Genomic DNA, 16,369 nt, shown 5'->3' on the forward strand with positions numbered 1-16,369 from the left:
TCCAAGCAGGAGATATTCTTGCCAGTTTACCACATTTGTATCTCAGCCAGGCCTGGGATCTTAGTCCCTTTACCTGTCACATGAAATCATCCTTTCTAATCCTCTGCAGAAAGCAAGATACTCTTTTTATTGGACAGAGTGATTAATGAGGAAAGTTTAAGTGCCCATTTGATGCTCTAACCTGCAGGTAGAATGAGAGCTCAGAAATACTCATTTATTGTTCTCTCTTTTCAAGCTGTGATCTTGGCCTGGATCCTCTGGTAGGCTAAGTGCTGAGAATTGCAGTGCAGCTGTCAGTTTGAATAGTTTCCCAAGTGCATATTATTTTTGATTAGTATTCTCTGAGAGCAAGGAGGATGTATAAAGATCTTGTTACCAATTGCCCTGACTGTGGTGTTGTCTTCTCTTTTCATTGAGCAGTACATAATACTACATGAAGAAAGGCCAGAAAAGACTGAAATGGTTCATTAAAGTTATACAGGTTTTCTTGAAGTCCCACAGAAGTCACTGGAAATTTTCCAGTCAGTTTGGATGAAGTTTATGGCTCAGAGGATCTTCTATGTAATCCACTTTTATCCTCATCACTTAGCAACTGTGTTCTTCCATTCTCTTTTAATAGGAGAGGCTCTGGTTCTTCTTTAAAATTCTGTAACATGCTGCTGCCTGTTCATTCAACATCTCACTTGAACAGGAACCACCTCTAAGGCTGTACCCTGCCTGCAGAAATCTGGGCTGCTTCTACTCCTTTCTTAAGACAGCTGTCATGGCAGCCAGTGGAAAAAAAATTGAAAGTATCTTCATTGCATTTTTAGGCTCAGAAGTTTTCTCTTGTAACAACAATAAGAACTATTTTGTTAAGATTTCAATGCTTGTTAGAGGAGTCGTTAATCAGTCTGGATTTGGACTCAATGGAATTCTCAAATGCCACATGATAGCTAAAGTTTCCAGCAGCTGGGTAGAGCTGAGCATCTCCTTTATTTTCTCTAGAGATTAGAGCATTCTTATCCCATTTCCTAGCCAATGAGCTTTTACTTTTCAGTTAAATTGGGTTCAATTATAAAATCAAGTGTCTTCCAGAAATCTGGCATATACCCTGGAGAGTTCCAGAACTGCTGCCAATTAATGCAAAATGCTTGTGATCAGATGAAGGTTTAGAGGGAGCTGTTTACTTTTCTGACTTAGACCTGCTGGAATAATTTGTGTGAGAATAACGCTCACAGCAAATTTAACAATATTTTTAAAGGGAACCTATCCTACTTCAGTAGAAAAATGTTTTTCAAAGTAAAAACGTGTGTGTCTTTTTTCAGGTTTTGTTACTGTCTCTAGGAAGGTAAACAGGTTGGTCAGTGTAAGGATGTCAAAAACTGTTGTTGGTGTGTATTAACTACATCATCTGGCTTTGCTCTGGAATGCTGCTTTAAGGCGTTTCCCTCCTAAGTTAATCAGTTTAATTGGTGTAAGTTCTTGGGGCATCAATTGTTTAACTTAACTTTTTTATTTTTTACAAATCCTGGCTAGTTTTTAGTCCTGACTGCAATTACTTATGGCACTTACATCAAGGTGGTCTCAATTTTTGAATAAGAGTAACAAAAATACCTCCTGAAAAGAACCCCCCAAAAGGCAGACATACCTCTTGTCTGTCTTCCAAACACTCCTTCAATCCCATTTACACAGAAGATTGCAGCACCACCTTTGTGCACTTCCAGGTGTCTGTTCTTATGGTATGTGGAACCACACCTGCTCAGCTTCAGTTTAGACAGTGGAGAGGCTAAAGTTGAAGTCAGACTTCAGAGCTTGAAGTCTGATCAGGTTAAGCAAGGGAAGAGATGTGCAGCTCCTGTCCATATGTCCCAGTATTGGCATTGCAGCCAGAACTCTTTGCTGATCATGTCTCAGGGCAGGACTTCTGGCCTGAATTTTGATTAAAAACTGAGGTAGAAATGTAACAATGGCAAAAAAAAAAAAAGTTTGTGCCATCTCTTCATGCAGCAAATCCCAGCTGGTAGTAGAAACCTTTTAAAGGCTGAGGCCAAATTTCCATCCTTTTTCCCACCTGATTAATATTCAGTGGAGTTCAGATAAGCTTTATATTATATCTCAAAACATAATATAATATAATATGATATACCCATAGATTCCTTTTGCCAAATCTGGCTGGTAGTATTCTGAACCTAACAGGTACTATGCAGGTAGCTCCATATAGATAAGTATCTGTCAAGGATTGCTTCAACCAGTGGTAACCTTGTCTATTTCTGGCACCTTATTTTCTATTTAATAAATAAAGACTGGAAAGATGTTTGAAAGTGATAGGGAGCAGTTTCATCATCTGTCTGAGACTGCAGGCAGGAATTCCCCAAGCACTGTGCAACTTCCTGCACATCCATCAAGTGCTGTTCGTTATAATTATCCAGTTAGAGTGAGGTACAGGCTCTGATGAGAAGTGTTATCATGGAGAAAGCCTTACACTCCAATGTTTTTATCAGATTCAGCTGGTATTTTACAAAGCCATGTTCAAAGCAGCTGGCTGCAACAATTTCTCCTGGAGTAGCTTTGAAAGACATGTCTCCTTAAGTGCATCCTGGCTTTATATATTGTTAAGGTTTTATACCATGGCCTGATTAATCTGGTGGGGTAATCTACAGTAGCTGAGCAAACTGGTAGAGTAATTTCTTCCATCAACTCCAGTGATACAAGCTAGTGCAGCTTCTGCATACTGCTTTGAGTGAATGTGCTTCTCTTCTGGGCAAATTGCAAATTGATTTAGGGGCTGGGTGAATGAGATAATCAAGTAAAGTGTGGCATTCATAAGGACATTTAGTTACATTTAGATCCTTCTAAGAAGTAAGGTTTTTATTTTTGGTCCTCACCATTTGGAATAAAAGTAAAATTTTGAAGTTAGGTATGTTTTCCCAAGATGGACAGATACATTTCCTATTGATTTCCAAAGATATGTGCCTGAATAATAATACCTATTTCAGCCTTGAGGGCGATTAGAAATCCAATGAGCTTATTTAACTGAAGATATTTTGGGATGACTGAAAAAAATTCATGCTGATTATATTTGATTTTTTTTTTTTTTTTTTTTTTTTGCAGGGGAATGTGACCTTTTCTTGCTCAGAACCACAAATTGTTCCTATCACCTTTGTGAGCGCCAGTCGAAGCTACTTGCTGCTGCCCGGCACTGCTCAGATTGATGGCTTGTCAGTCAGCTTCCAGTTCCGAACGTGGAATAAAGATGGCTTACTTCTGTTCACCGAGCTGTCTGAAAACTCAGGACATCTCTTGGTTTACCTTCATGGTGGGAGATTGATGCTACTTATTCAAAAGGAGACTGAGAACCCAGTGGAAATCTCTGAAGGTGTTTATTTTTTGTTTACTTTCACTTGTCTGCTTCTAAAACACAAAGGTTCAGCTCCCTGGGATGAAAGGATCAAGCAATAAGGAAACGCACAATCTTTCTTTCTCTTCTAAATTTTATCTTGCTTTCCAGTGGTAAAGCTGCTCTGTACAGCTTGATCTAAGCTTGGAAAATTGGCATCCTGAAATCTCCAGACTCAATCTCACTGACAGTTAGCTGAGCCTCTATGTTCTTAAGCAGTCACACTCAATTTTCTTCAGTCAGGTCCCATGAAGCCCTTCCTGTTCCCATCTTCAGACCGTGCTGAAATCAACTGGGAGCCAGCTCAGCCATATCATCTTTCCCCAGCAGAATTTAAGGGAGGCTCAGAGCTGATTTTCTTTCTCTTACTGTAGCTTTGGACTCCCCCTTTATGCTACACTCAGAAGAATGGCTGACCATGGGCTTCCTCTTACACTTTCTATTAGGCTTTTTTAGCAACTTGACCAGTTGCTTTGTGTAGTGCAGCTGGTGGGATGCAAGAGGGTAAAATAGGGCTGCCTCTCTGATTTAAAATTTGGGGGAATAATAATATTAATAATGATGATGATGATAACAACAATAATAATATATTTTCTAAAAGAGCAAATGTTTAAAAACATGTAATATTAAAATATTCCCTGTACAGACTAAAAGAGGGCAGATGTATCTATTAAAAGAAGCAGATATAAAGAACTGACAGAGCTGTCAAAGCAGGGTTGTTCTGTATGCATGTTTCATTCCCCTTTATGATCGAAAATGAGGCAGCCCTGCATCTATCCTTACTCATGGAGATTGCTACAGCCATAGCTCGCTGCAATTGAACACTGGAAACTGGGATTCCAGCCTTTATTGCAGTCCTAATGAAATTTGTGACAAAGCTGAGACCATGTCAATATTTGGTTGGCTGCATTTGTTTTTATGTAGTTCTGAAATAATGAACCTGAGTCCAGCCTATCCAAACATGCTAAACTGCCTACTTGCACATGGGAAATGTGCAGAAGGTGCTTGTGCCATGTTCTGCAGATGTCAGGTACTCCAATAAACTCACGCCTGCTCAAGAATGGACCTGTTTTTCCCCTAAATGGGATCTATTTCCTCTTGTAATTGTTTCAAACCTCAACAACGAATTCCACTTCAAACTGTGCTTCTAGTTGAAAATCCATTTTTTGCTGGAAAACCAGCCTCTAATTCTATGGTAATTGTGCATGTGTTAACAGCCATTACTGAGTAAATTTCATTTTGAAATTCATGATGAAATGGTTTTACACACACCTAACACCCACTTTTTAAAATTTTTTTTTTAAGTTGTTCTCGCACCTCTTTGTGTTCCTAATTGCTTGTTTGTTTTCTCTGAAAGCAGCATTAACAAAAATATTCTGTTAGGGTAGGGAGTAAATACTAGTTGTCTGTGCCTGATCTCAGTCACTTCAGCCTGATGGTAGCATATTTTGAACTGTAATTAGGTTGCTTTTGATCTGCCCCTCTGTGTGCGGGTTCAGAAGCTTGCCCACTGATTCTCATGGCTGTCAGAATAGAGGATGGGGAGTTTCTTTTTAGCTCTGTGTATTTCAAGAGCACACAATGCAGCACTGATTTTCAGAATAAGGAAACAAGACAGGTTAATTTCCCAGTTCACATGAATGTCTAGAAGAGAAGGAGACTGCCCAGTCTATCCCTCAAACCTTAGAGGTTCCTGGTCAGAGCAACAATCCCAGTTCTCAGAACATCCATATAGAAATCCAACTTCTGGTACATCTATTAATAGTACCATGTGCTGCATTGGTGGTGGAGGGTTTTGAGAAACACAAATCCTACTGATACCTGTTGGAGTCAGTCAGCTTTCAGGTTGGAGCCTGAGAACAGGCTATGAATGTCTCACTGAATCTAATCCTCTGCAACCTCACACATGTGTTTAGTACCAGAAGCTCAGTAGAGATCTCTGCACACTCTTGGAGTTGGTAAGCATTTACCAACAGATTGAAGACTAACATCAACACCCCCTAATTGGTTACAGTGTGATACCAGAAAAGTGAAGGATTGGGCTAGCTTGATGAGTGCCTGCAGTGGTACAAGATTAGATTAAAATGTGAGATGACCTACTTAAATACTCTCAAAACTTCCCTTTTCCTGGGCCCTTTCTTCTATGCCAGCTTGTTTCCAGAGGTAATGAGTTCTTTTCAGCTACAGTTCTCACCTTTTATAGCTCGGCTGCATATTTGCGGTCACAAGTTGGAAGCAAGAGAAGATTTAAAGAAAACAGTTCTCTCCTGCACATCTTTTTCACTTTGTCCCTGTTTTTTTGCCAGGCACTAATCTCCACGATGGGCTTTGGCATTCTGTTAACATCAACGCCAGAAGGCATCGCATTACCCTGACGCTGGATAGCGACGCTGCCACCGCCAGCCATGCCACCACTGTCTCCAGGATCTACTCTGGGAACAGCTACTATTTTGGAGGTAGGTTGTTGCAGGGAAGTTTTCATGATGCAGATCCTCAGGTGCTCACCACAGAGCTCTCCCTAGTTGCACTGTTTGCAGCTAAGAGCAAAGGCAAGGCGTGATTAAATTGCATTGCATTCAGCACCATGGACAGGGTGAAGGGTGTTGGTCAAGCCTGGCAGAGAGACCAAGCAGAACTGAAAGCAGAGCTGTAAAAGTGGACTACTGGTAGTGGTAGTAATGGATAACTACATCTATCTAAAAAAATATGCAAAATATACAAAGCTAAAGCTATATTAACCATGAGTGGTTTTGATTTTGGGGTTTTTTTTGGGTTTTTTCTGAGGTAAAAGGCCTTAGAATTATTAATGTTATCTGCATTCCTGTAGATACCACTGTTCTGATCAGGCTCAATGACTTTTTGGAGCTTAGGTGATATACAGCTCAAATCTTCAAAGGTATTTATGTACAAATTTCTTGTGGAAAATGAAGATAGGTTTAGCTCAATTTAAAAAAATGGAAAAAAGTCTTGGAAAATACTATCTTCTGCTTTTTTTTTTGAGCAGAGTGCAAACATTAATGTAATTAACTGTCCTTTAATTTAACATATTTCTGTGTAGTGCTTACTGTAGTATGGTTCTGATCTTAATTAACCCTGTAGATAGAGCACTAAGTGAGGATGTACAGGAGGTTTGGATCTCAGAGCTGTCTAAATACTGGGGAGGCTCAGATACAAATGGCTTTCTTGCTGCCCACAAGATTTCATCTGCACATTGCTTCAGCAGCAGAATTTAACCCATAATGATTTTACATTCTGTCCAACTCTTTTAACAACTCATGTTTCAGATGCTGTGGAGTTTAAAGAGATGAAAAAAATCACATTTAGATTTTGCTCAGCACAAGTATGTTTCACAAGGTGGAAACCTCATATTGCAATACTTTCAGTGGCTGGCTTCTCTCTTCTTTTTTTCTTTTTTCCGCTAACTAGAGGATTTATAACACAGGAGGTTCCATAGCAAAAGGAATAAAAACATTTGGAATAATAAGCCTCTGAGTTCTTGCATCAGGAAATCCCAGCAGAAATAGTTGAACATTCCAATATTCTTCTCTGCCTCTTCTCTTTTTCCCACAGGGTGCCCTGACAATTTCACCGATTCCCAGTGTTTAAATCCCATTACTGCTTTTCAAGGCTGTATGAGGCTCATCTTTATTGATAACCAGCCCAAGGACCTCATTTTAGTTCAGCAAGGCTCCCTGGGGAATTTTAGTGATTTACACATTGATCTGTGTGGCATCAAAGACAGGTAATTATTATTTCCTCTTTCTTGTATTTGTTCTTTTTTCATCCTAGTGGTTTATAAATAAAGGTTGCATTAAGTGAAAATCCTGATCTGCCAACATTACAGATATTAGGCATAATAGAGCTACTAATAGAAAATACTGCAACAAAGATAGGAGGACTGGAGGGGAAATGGTTTCAATTACATGAGGCTCTCTTCACATTGACTTGTAGGAAATAGAGTATGCAAATTCAATCAAACTATAGATTGGTGAAAGGATTAAATTTTATGCATAAACAACATTTGATTGCTTTGAAGTTCTAGAGGAAATGAAAGAGAAGGAAAAATTAGTTGATTCATCAGAACATGGCATACCCTTAATATATAAGCTGGTTCTGCTTAAATAAATCATCTACAATTTCTCTTGTTAGCCATTACAGCACGTTCATGATGAGGATATGGTACATCTTGTGTGCAATACTGCCCATTCAGTGGGACAGTGTAATGATGGAATGTCTGCATCTGCCAGAGAAACATTTCAGTTTAAATAGTGATCCACATCCCTCCTAAGATGAACCCTGACAGGAACCCCAGATTTTCCCATAAGCAGCAGAGAGGAAATAAGAAACCAATTTTTTTTAAAGTATTTTTTAAATCTCTGTTGCTGCTTATGGATTTTTAGTATCTAAATATTTCTGAATCGTTTATGCATATGTGTACTTTGAAGTTAGTATGTGGAATAGGAGGTTCTGTGAGGTTTTTTTGTTTGTTTGTTTCTGTTTTGGGGTTTTTTTGGTTTTTTTTAATCTACCTAAGTTCTGAAAAGCAGAAACGAGACCTTTATTCTCATCTTTGTATGTTGACTTTTGTTCTTTTATATGGAGAAATTACTGACTTGATTGATCAAATCTCTTTCCACATTTAATGATGGCTGAATTCAGAGGAATATGAATTTCATACTTGGTGTGCCTGAAACAGTAGATGGAATTCTGCCACTCTAAGATAAAATGGAAAAAGATGCAGCTAATTTTACAAAAGGAGGCAAAATATCATCTGTCCTAGGAACTGGGAGAGAGAATTCCGCTGTTTTCTTATAAAAACAAATTTTTTAAGATCAAGTGGACCATCTTAAACATGAGTCAGCAGTGCCCTGGCAGCCAGGAGGGCCATCCCTGTCCTGGGAGCATCAGGAAGAGCATGGCCAGCTGGGCAAGGGAGGGGATTGTCCTGCTCTGCTCTGCACTGGGGCTGCCTCACCTGCAGTCCTGGGGACACCTTTGGGCACTGCAATGTGAGAAAGATATTAAATTGTTAGAGAGCATCCAAAGGGGCAGTGAAGATGGTGAAGGGCCTTGAAGGGAAGTTGTGTGAGGAGCAGCTGAGGGTGCTTGGTCTGTCCAGCATGAGGCAAAAGAGCCTGCAGGGAGACCTCACTCAGTTACAACTTCTAGTGAGGGCAAGAGGAGGGGCCAGCACTGATCTCTTCTCTGTGGTGACCTGAGGGGATGGCCTGCAGTGACATCAGAGGAGGTTTAGGTTGGAAGTTAGAAAAAAAGTTCTTCACCCAGAGCATTTTTGGACACTGGAACAGGCTTCCCAGGGAAGTGGCCACAGCACCAAGCCTGACAGAGCTCAGATTGACTGAATTCTTTAACCAGAAGAGATTGCTGAGGGGAGGCAGCATAATGGTCTTAGGTACTCAAAGGCTGCTGCAGCACTGAAGGGAATAATCATCCTTTCTGCCCAGGATGTACAGGAGAGCTGGCATGGCCCAGACTGCCTGAGGTGACTGTCAAGCCTCTGTCATGGGGAGGCTTTAGGAAAAGTTAGATGAGTCTGTGAGGAATAAGGAACATGGGTGTGGGTGATCCTGCCTTGGGGTGTGAGCATGCACTGAGTGATCTTCCAGATTCCTTCCAGCTCTGTTGCAGTCACACAGGCTTTTCCTGCAGCTGGAACAGCTGTGCCCTGTTCTTGCTTTGGGGGTTCTGAAATGTCAACAATAACAGTGTGTAAATGAAAAAAAAAAAAAAGAGAGAAAACAAAACACCAAAACCCCCACCAAAAACATGGGAAAAATCTTTCAGGAATTCAGCTCACAAAGTCTCAGACCTGTGAAAAAGCTCATTTTAGTACATGTATCTCTTAGACAATCTAAGCCAGTACTGCAGCTGTGAGTAGGAGCTGTGTAGCCCAAAGTTATAGTTGTTTTTTTTAAAATAACCTGATATATATAGATAGGTACAGATATATATGAAATAGGAGAGAAGGAGCAGCAGAGCCTATTCATATGTCCTGATCTGTTCTTTTTGCTTCTACAAAACGCATGATTCAATTTTACAACTCAGAAGAAAGCTATGTGATTGCAGAATTTATTGCTCTGGGTTTTTTTGGGATATCTTCTTTGAAAATTTCATGATGTCTATAATAGTGGTTAAACTCCATTATGGTTAGTGGTTTTATTTTCCTTGATGAAAAATAACCTGATCCCCTTCTACTTGTCCCTCTGTTTTCTTGAGATCCTCTGACCTCTTGAGGTGCCTGTCTCTCTTTCAGATGTGATGTAAATGAGGGTGAGAAGTTTATAGAAGGCAGGGACTGAGGCACTGGAGAACTACAGAAACATCTGTAGTAAATCGAGATACCAGCTCTGTATGGATCCCTTCAGAACCCTCTGTTTTAGTTGCTAAAAGATGAAATTCAAATCCAGTTGGATGTATTCACTGAGCTCCTCTTTGGCCTGACCATCTCTGAGCAGGAGGTGTGTCCTCCCTGGGCCACTCAGAGGAGGTGCTGTGTGCAGCTCTGACTGCAGTCTGTAAGTCTGTCATTCAGCCCTCATGGCTGTTTCTAAAACTGACACTTTGTTCTTTGGTGCTCTACAAACTCTTCTCTGCAAGGAGAGATGAAATAGGCTTGGACTCTTCAGCCTAGAGAAGAGAGAGCTGGGCAGGGTTGTGTGATGAAGAGCAGCAGGAAGGAGGTAAATAATAAACAAGAATGTGCAGTTTCTCACGAGTTCAAATCTTACACAGCATCAAATTGGATGTTGTTAGATGCTGTAGAGGTCAAGTGTAAAGGGAAAAGGTAGTAAGGCACTCATGAATTCATAAGCCACAGATGGCTGGAAGCTGGCAAGGTGTTCAGTGGGATGCTTTTGAACTTATTTCATCAGCATTTTTGCTGTGGCACTGTCAGAGTAAGGAAATTGAAGGAGAGGCACTGTTGATCTGAAGAAAGTCTGGAGGGAGGTGATAAACTTAGGACTAGGAAGTCCAAGTCCCTCACTGTTTCTAAAACATTGTTTTCATTGTATGCAGCTCTCTGTACCTCTGTTGTTCAAAACCAAAATATATAGCATCATAGCTATGCAAATCTCAAAATACATTTGAATCTCAGTGTGCATTTTGCTAAGTACTAATATGTTCTGCACTGTGCTTTCTCTTCCTTTGTGTCAGTGGAAATAGTGGGTGTGTGGGTCTGTCTGTGTGGGCCAACAATGGAAGGCATAGCCTGGGGAAAATTCAGTCAGCCTCTCATTTAAAAATAAATGAAATGGGTAGGAAAACAAATATGCAGATGCTGAGAATTTGGCCACAGAGTTGAGAAGCTCTGGGATTTCCCATTCAGCAACTGGCTCGAATGCCAGATTTTGACTAGAAATACTAGCTCCAGTCCTGAAGCTGAGTTGGTTGTTTGCTGTGGTTGGCATCCTGTTCAGAGAATAGATGCAGGAATGTGGGCTCAAGAGATATTGCAGCTCAGGAGTTACCATGGTTATTAGGAAAATGTGCCAGAAAATCATTAAACCTCAGTCCAGAAATGCAGTGGATTCCCAGTCCTTCATCATACAGCACAGATGCTCCCTTTGGGCTGAGCAAGGCTGGCTGCTCTTACCACAGATGGACCCCTTGGAATACAACAGCAAGGGCTGCAGTGTTGCCTAGAGCCTGAAGGCATGCCTTGATTAATCTCAGGCACTTCTTGAATGCAGTGGGACAGACTGCTTTGCAGTGTTAGTCTCAGAGGAGAAAATTCCATTTGCAGGAGTTCTTTCACTCTGTGTGTACACAAACAGGTAAGAGCTGGTGTGGTTTCCCCTGCCAGCTCCTGCAAAGTCTATAAGGAAAAGTGCTTAGGAGGCATTGGGCATTGCTGGTAACTGGTGGTAAAGAGCTGTTGTGTGTAGAGAAATGGTCTCTTTTTCCTTTGAATTGGCACCTCATATATGGAAATAGTCTCTTTTGCCCCTCAAGGTGGTGCTGGACAAATGTTTGCATTCACCAAGCTTCTGAAGCAAATCCTCTTGAAACACACCCATAGTGATGACATTGGTTCCATTCATGTTTTTAACTCCTCATCCCCCATCACAAAGGGTGAGGTATTTTTGTTGCCAAGTGACAGAGAAAACTCTGTTAAGAAGTCTGAAATTTCATGATTCTGTCAATCCTGACAGAACTAAAATCCTTTGAAGTGATGGGCTCTTTGGTGACAGTTTCCCTGGACAGAGGTGAGGCTGAAGCAGATGTAGAAGCACGGTGTTGTATGCCCATTATTTTATTGTCATAAACTCTATACATGATTTGCACTTGAATACATTAGACTGGGATGTCTTTGGATTAGGAAAGCCTGTTATGTGTTAAGCCTGTCATCATCCATAAAGGAACTATGAGGGTAGCCAGATCCTGCTTTTCTTTAGGCTCAGGTTCCCAACTTTGCATAGATAATGGATGTGTGCTCTCCCCTGCCTACAGCTGCTGAGGTACTTTAATCTGATTGCTGCAGCTCATGTTGATTTTGTGCTGATGAAGCTCTGCCTGGGTTGTCCTATTTTTACTTGGCTGGCACCTTGCCCTTGCTGTAGCAAATACTGACAGTACTTGTCAAGGACAACACCAGGGAATTCAGTTCCCTTAGGTGACTTGGGGGGAAAGGGGGAGGGAAAAAAATCTTCCTGTTGAAGTCACCTTAGCAGATGGATGGATGGTGCATCTTGCAGGACATCCTGGGAATTCCAGTGACGTGCCATGAGGAGCACAGATATTGTCCTGACTGCAGATATTTCCTTCTGAATCCTGGCAAGGTCCCATCTCTGGAGCATCAGCGAGCAGACACAGGCACACTGATGTTACTGTCCTCATTAAACCAAGATTCATCTGCATGTTCCAATTCTCCCAGCAAATCCAAATGGAGAGAGGGGTGTGTGGTATCCACAATAATCACTGTGATGAGATTGGCGTGTACACTTTTGCCTCATTAGGGAGAAATATATGGAGTTGATTCAGGAGTTGTCTTCCCTCAACTGCTTCAGTTGTGGAGCACAAATAGTGTGCTTAGTCCCTATTCTTTTAACCATATCCTTGTTTTATCTGTGAAAATTCTTCATGGTATTTTCCAAATAAATTAGCTTAAAGTGTACTTTTTCCTTGCTAAATAGAGCTGGCCTTTTAAAACCTTCTTTATGCCTACTTCCTTTGTAGATTCTATTATATTTTATTATCAATTTTTACTTCGAAGAAAGAATATTTTTTTTAACTTTTTCTCCCTTTACTTTTAGTGGTGAATTTAACATTGCTTCTTGTGTTGTACTGTCAAAATGGGCCTTTGGGAAATTAATTACTATTGCAGGTGAAGGGTGTTAGGATAAATCCGATAAAAGCATAGTGGTTTTTATAGTTCTTAACTCTCCTCTTAGATTTAATGTATGCCTTGCAGCAGAAGCCAAACCTCATATGATCCTTTCACCCCCTAGCTTGGCCATGCAAGTGAAAAAAGTACTCTGGCTAATTATGGCCAATGAATTTTAATTTTTTTGTTAGAGTCCCAGGCTGGGATTAGAAAATCAAGCCTTTACTATTGCCTTTAACCCCACATAAATATCTGCAGTGCATTGCAGAAAGAATAATTAAGAAAATCCCAACCCCCAGTTTGGCATCCATCCTTTTCATTCTCTATAATTTTTCCTATTTTCAGTATTTAGTGCCTTCTCTGCATAAATAACAATTATTTTATAGTGCATATTACTTTCTCTTTGCAGGAAATCCTCTTATGTTTTCCCTTCTTGCTTTTATAGCAATGAGTGGGATGTTTTTACATGACATTTCTTGAATGTGGATGGTGATCAAAGCTGGAATGAGCTGAAGACATAAGAGGGGATATTGTGTCCTTTTTCAAAATGTTTCTGATTTTGTATAAATCCCAAGTTTTGAGAATTGCCCAACTATGTCTCCATCCTCAGCCAAAAGAAAGTGTTTGGACTGCTCACCTTCAGATGCTGGAATACACAGATCTAGATTTTTTCCCTTTAAATAATGCAGACTGTCCTGGCTAGCTATAGGGATCTGATGGTCCAGATAAGTAGTTTTTCTGATGTTTTGTCTCAGCTTAAATAGGTGACTTCAGTCCTGTGAGAAAAAATTTCCCCTTTTGTCTCTTTTTCCTATTTTAGGATTCAGTGGACAAATAGATCAGGGCTACTGAAGCTTCATGTCTTCTTCTAATTTCTATATTAATTAAGGGAAATGGCAAAAAGTTTTCAAAAAGCTTCCCTTTCTTGTGCTTGGTACTTTGTTAAACACTTTGTGCTTGTTCAGCAAAAATTAGGATATTTTTAGAAATGTGTCTTTCTTTTTCATCATACTACCCTTAGAGAAATATTGGGTTTTTTCTACTTCCTCTGTACTAAACCCAGAGCTGAACACTGGAATGGGGTTTGGGGAATGGAAAATGGATGTGGAAATGGAATGGGGAAGGTGTCTTAAATCCAAGCTATATTATGTGGTGGGAAACGAAAAAGGGAAAAATGGATCTTAATGACTTAATGCCTTGTAATGATCACTGTACAGTGAAGAAAACAGAATTAGAAATAGAGAAGGACACGATGTTCTGGGAGAGTTGAACAGCCTCTTGGGTGGTTCCCTGTAGTATGCACCTATATCACAAATTAGACATGCTAACTAATGGAACTAAATGACTGGAATTACCCCTTGTAGGTAGCATTTTGAAGTGTGATCTTGGAAATCCTCTCAACACCACTCATGTTTTAAGATGGAAGGGCAGGATGCAGAAAAGCAGAGCAAGATTTAAAAAATTCAAACCCACAGGCATCTAAAGCCTGGGTGTTGGAATTAAAATCCCTGTAATTCTGAGGAGCATTCCCTCATCTCCTCATATCTATTCTAATGTTTAAAGCAGCTGAATAATACAGGTAATGGCAGAGCTTCTCTGCAATAGCTTAAGGGCTGATTGACTATGAAGTGTAATAAAACCATATAGCACAGTTTCTTGCTCTTGGAGTGGGATATGATCTTCACACTGCTCAGATGCTCTTGCTCTGTGATAGAGAGCAAGAAAATATTTGTACAAAGCAAATTCCTGAAATAAATAGGCAGTTACAGTGGAAAATGCTGTTGCTGAGGAGGGGGCAGTTTTCTAGGCTTTGTGTTTCTTTAATGAGAATGAAAAGGAATGCTCAGATTATTTGGATAATGCCATCAATTGGTTTTCCTTGCCCTTCCTTAACTGTGTTTTCCCCATCCTTGTTCCATATATGCAGTACCAGCTGCAGAAAATGACAATCCAGGCCCATGAAGTGTTCACTGGTCTCCGTAAGTGCGGTTTCAGAGCAAAATAAAGACAGATGCTTCAGATTTGTCAGTATCATGCAATAAATCCTGTTGAGAGTAGGCAAAAAAAAGGTTTGAGCAGGGTGATCACCTTTCTATAACTGCAGTGACTTCTCCATGTGGAAAGGTGCTGAAACTGGAGAAAGTTGGCTTTGTCCCCGTGAGTGTAGGGACTTCTCACTACAGTGGGAGAGGGGATTTGTCCTGAGTGAGACCCTGTGGAGAAAGAATGCAGTTTGAAAGTAGGTGAGGGGCTAATTTATTAGCTTTTGAAATCCTGCTTGAGTGTGGAATTGAGTTTGGGAGGAGCCTGAATGGTGTTCTCACCCGTTGCTGTTCCTTTAGAGTAAAAATCCATGGGATGTGCAATGCCATGGCAAATTAAAGGCCAGATATGGGGATGCAAGTAGAATATAATATCATATCTTCCTTTGTTTGATTTTTGCAGATGGCTTTTCTGCTTTTGCTTTGTAAAATGATGAATTCTAAATGGAACAGCTGTCTGTACAGGATGGTTTATTTGTTTCCCTTTTTTCTTTTTCAAATTTATTTATATAAAATCCTTTCTGCTGATGCTAAGCCAAACTGTCAGCACATTTACCTATATTAAAAATGTAGGTGTTCTAACAACAAAGCAATCAAACCTTAAAAAATGCCTTTTATCTAAGGCACAGATAACAGGCTTTTCCTTCACTAGTGCCAGTCCCAATACAGCCTCTTCCACAGTTCTGTGCTACTCACATGCCCGAGGGCTGTTGGCATCAGTGTTCAGATCTTTTAAATGCTGGTCTCTCAGTGGTATGCAGGTGCAGGGTCTAAGAACCAAGGTGACCAACAGTGCAAATAGGAATATATTTAAAAGATCTTTCATCAAGTTTTGCAAATCTCACAGTGAAGATAAACCTACCTTTGTTATAAACTATTGAGGTTTTTTGTTTTGTTTTCTTTGGTTTTGGCATCAATTCAGTAGGATAGACTAGCTGATTTCCATCATGGAAAAGAGGAGTTGTCTGTTCACATTATTCTTGTTCTCTTTGTACTCCATGTGTTCTCATGACATAATAAAATTAGGAAAGAAAACGTAGATGACTTAAAAATAAAAAAAAAGAATGTCACAGGACTTTTTAGTGAGTTGTTGGTCAGTTTTCTAAAGGTGAAAGAGGAAAGAGAATTTGGAATGTGTGGTGATGGGGAGGAAATGTCTGCTGACGTAAACCAGAGGTCTGAGGAGTGTTGATTCTTTTCCAGCCCATTGTAATATTGCTTTTACACACTTTTCCTCTCTTCCTCTGGTTCTGGGAGCTCTTTTTTCTTTCTTTAGTTAAGGATGCCTAGCCCGCTATTTTGCCACAAAAGAACATCCAGGGCAAAAAAAGAGTGGGATGTGCTTTAGCAATATTTTTTCTGATGCTCTCAGTTCTTCATTAGTTTTCCCCTTGGTAAAGCTCTGAAGTTGTTACACATTGTCTGTCTGGTTGCATTGCTAAATTTCTCTTCGAAATGAGTGTCTGGTCTCCCCTTGAAGCCATTTCTTGTATCAAAAATAACCTTTGGCAAGGAGCTTCCCAGATTTACAGCTCAGCACAGCAGGGCTGAAATCCATGTTGTTGCAATTGGCCTCAATCTATTGAGTTTAGTGGAAAGACA

The 16,369-nt window shown here is 40.2% G+C and overlaps 1 protein-coding gene across 1 annotated transcript in view; it reads left to right on the forward strand.

Moving 5' to 3' along the window:
• The window catches only part of CNTNAP5 (contactin associated protein family member 5), a 200,963-nt gene that overhangs the window by 73,304 nt on the left and 111,290 nt on the right, over positions 1–16,369 (forward strand). Inside the window, 3 exon segments of the mRNA XM_050977015.1 lie at positions 3,094–3,358; positions 5,686–5,835; positions 6,950–7,121. Of these exon segments, the coding sequence (XP_050832972.1) occupies positions 3,094–3,358; positions 5,686–5,835; positions 6,950–7,121 (587 nt within the window).

The sequence above is a fragment of the Serinus canaria genome, chromosome 7 (genome assembly GCF_022539315.1).
Source record: "Serinus canaria isolate serCan28SL12 chromosome 7, serCan2020, whole genome shotgun sequence".
NCBI lineage: Eukaryota > Metazoa > Chordata > Aves > Passeriformes > Fringillidae > Serinus > Serinus canaria.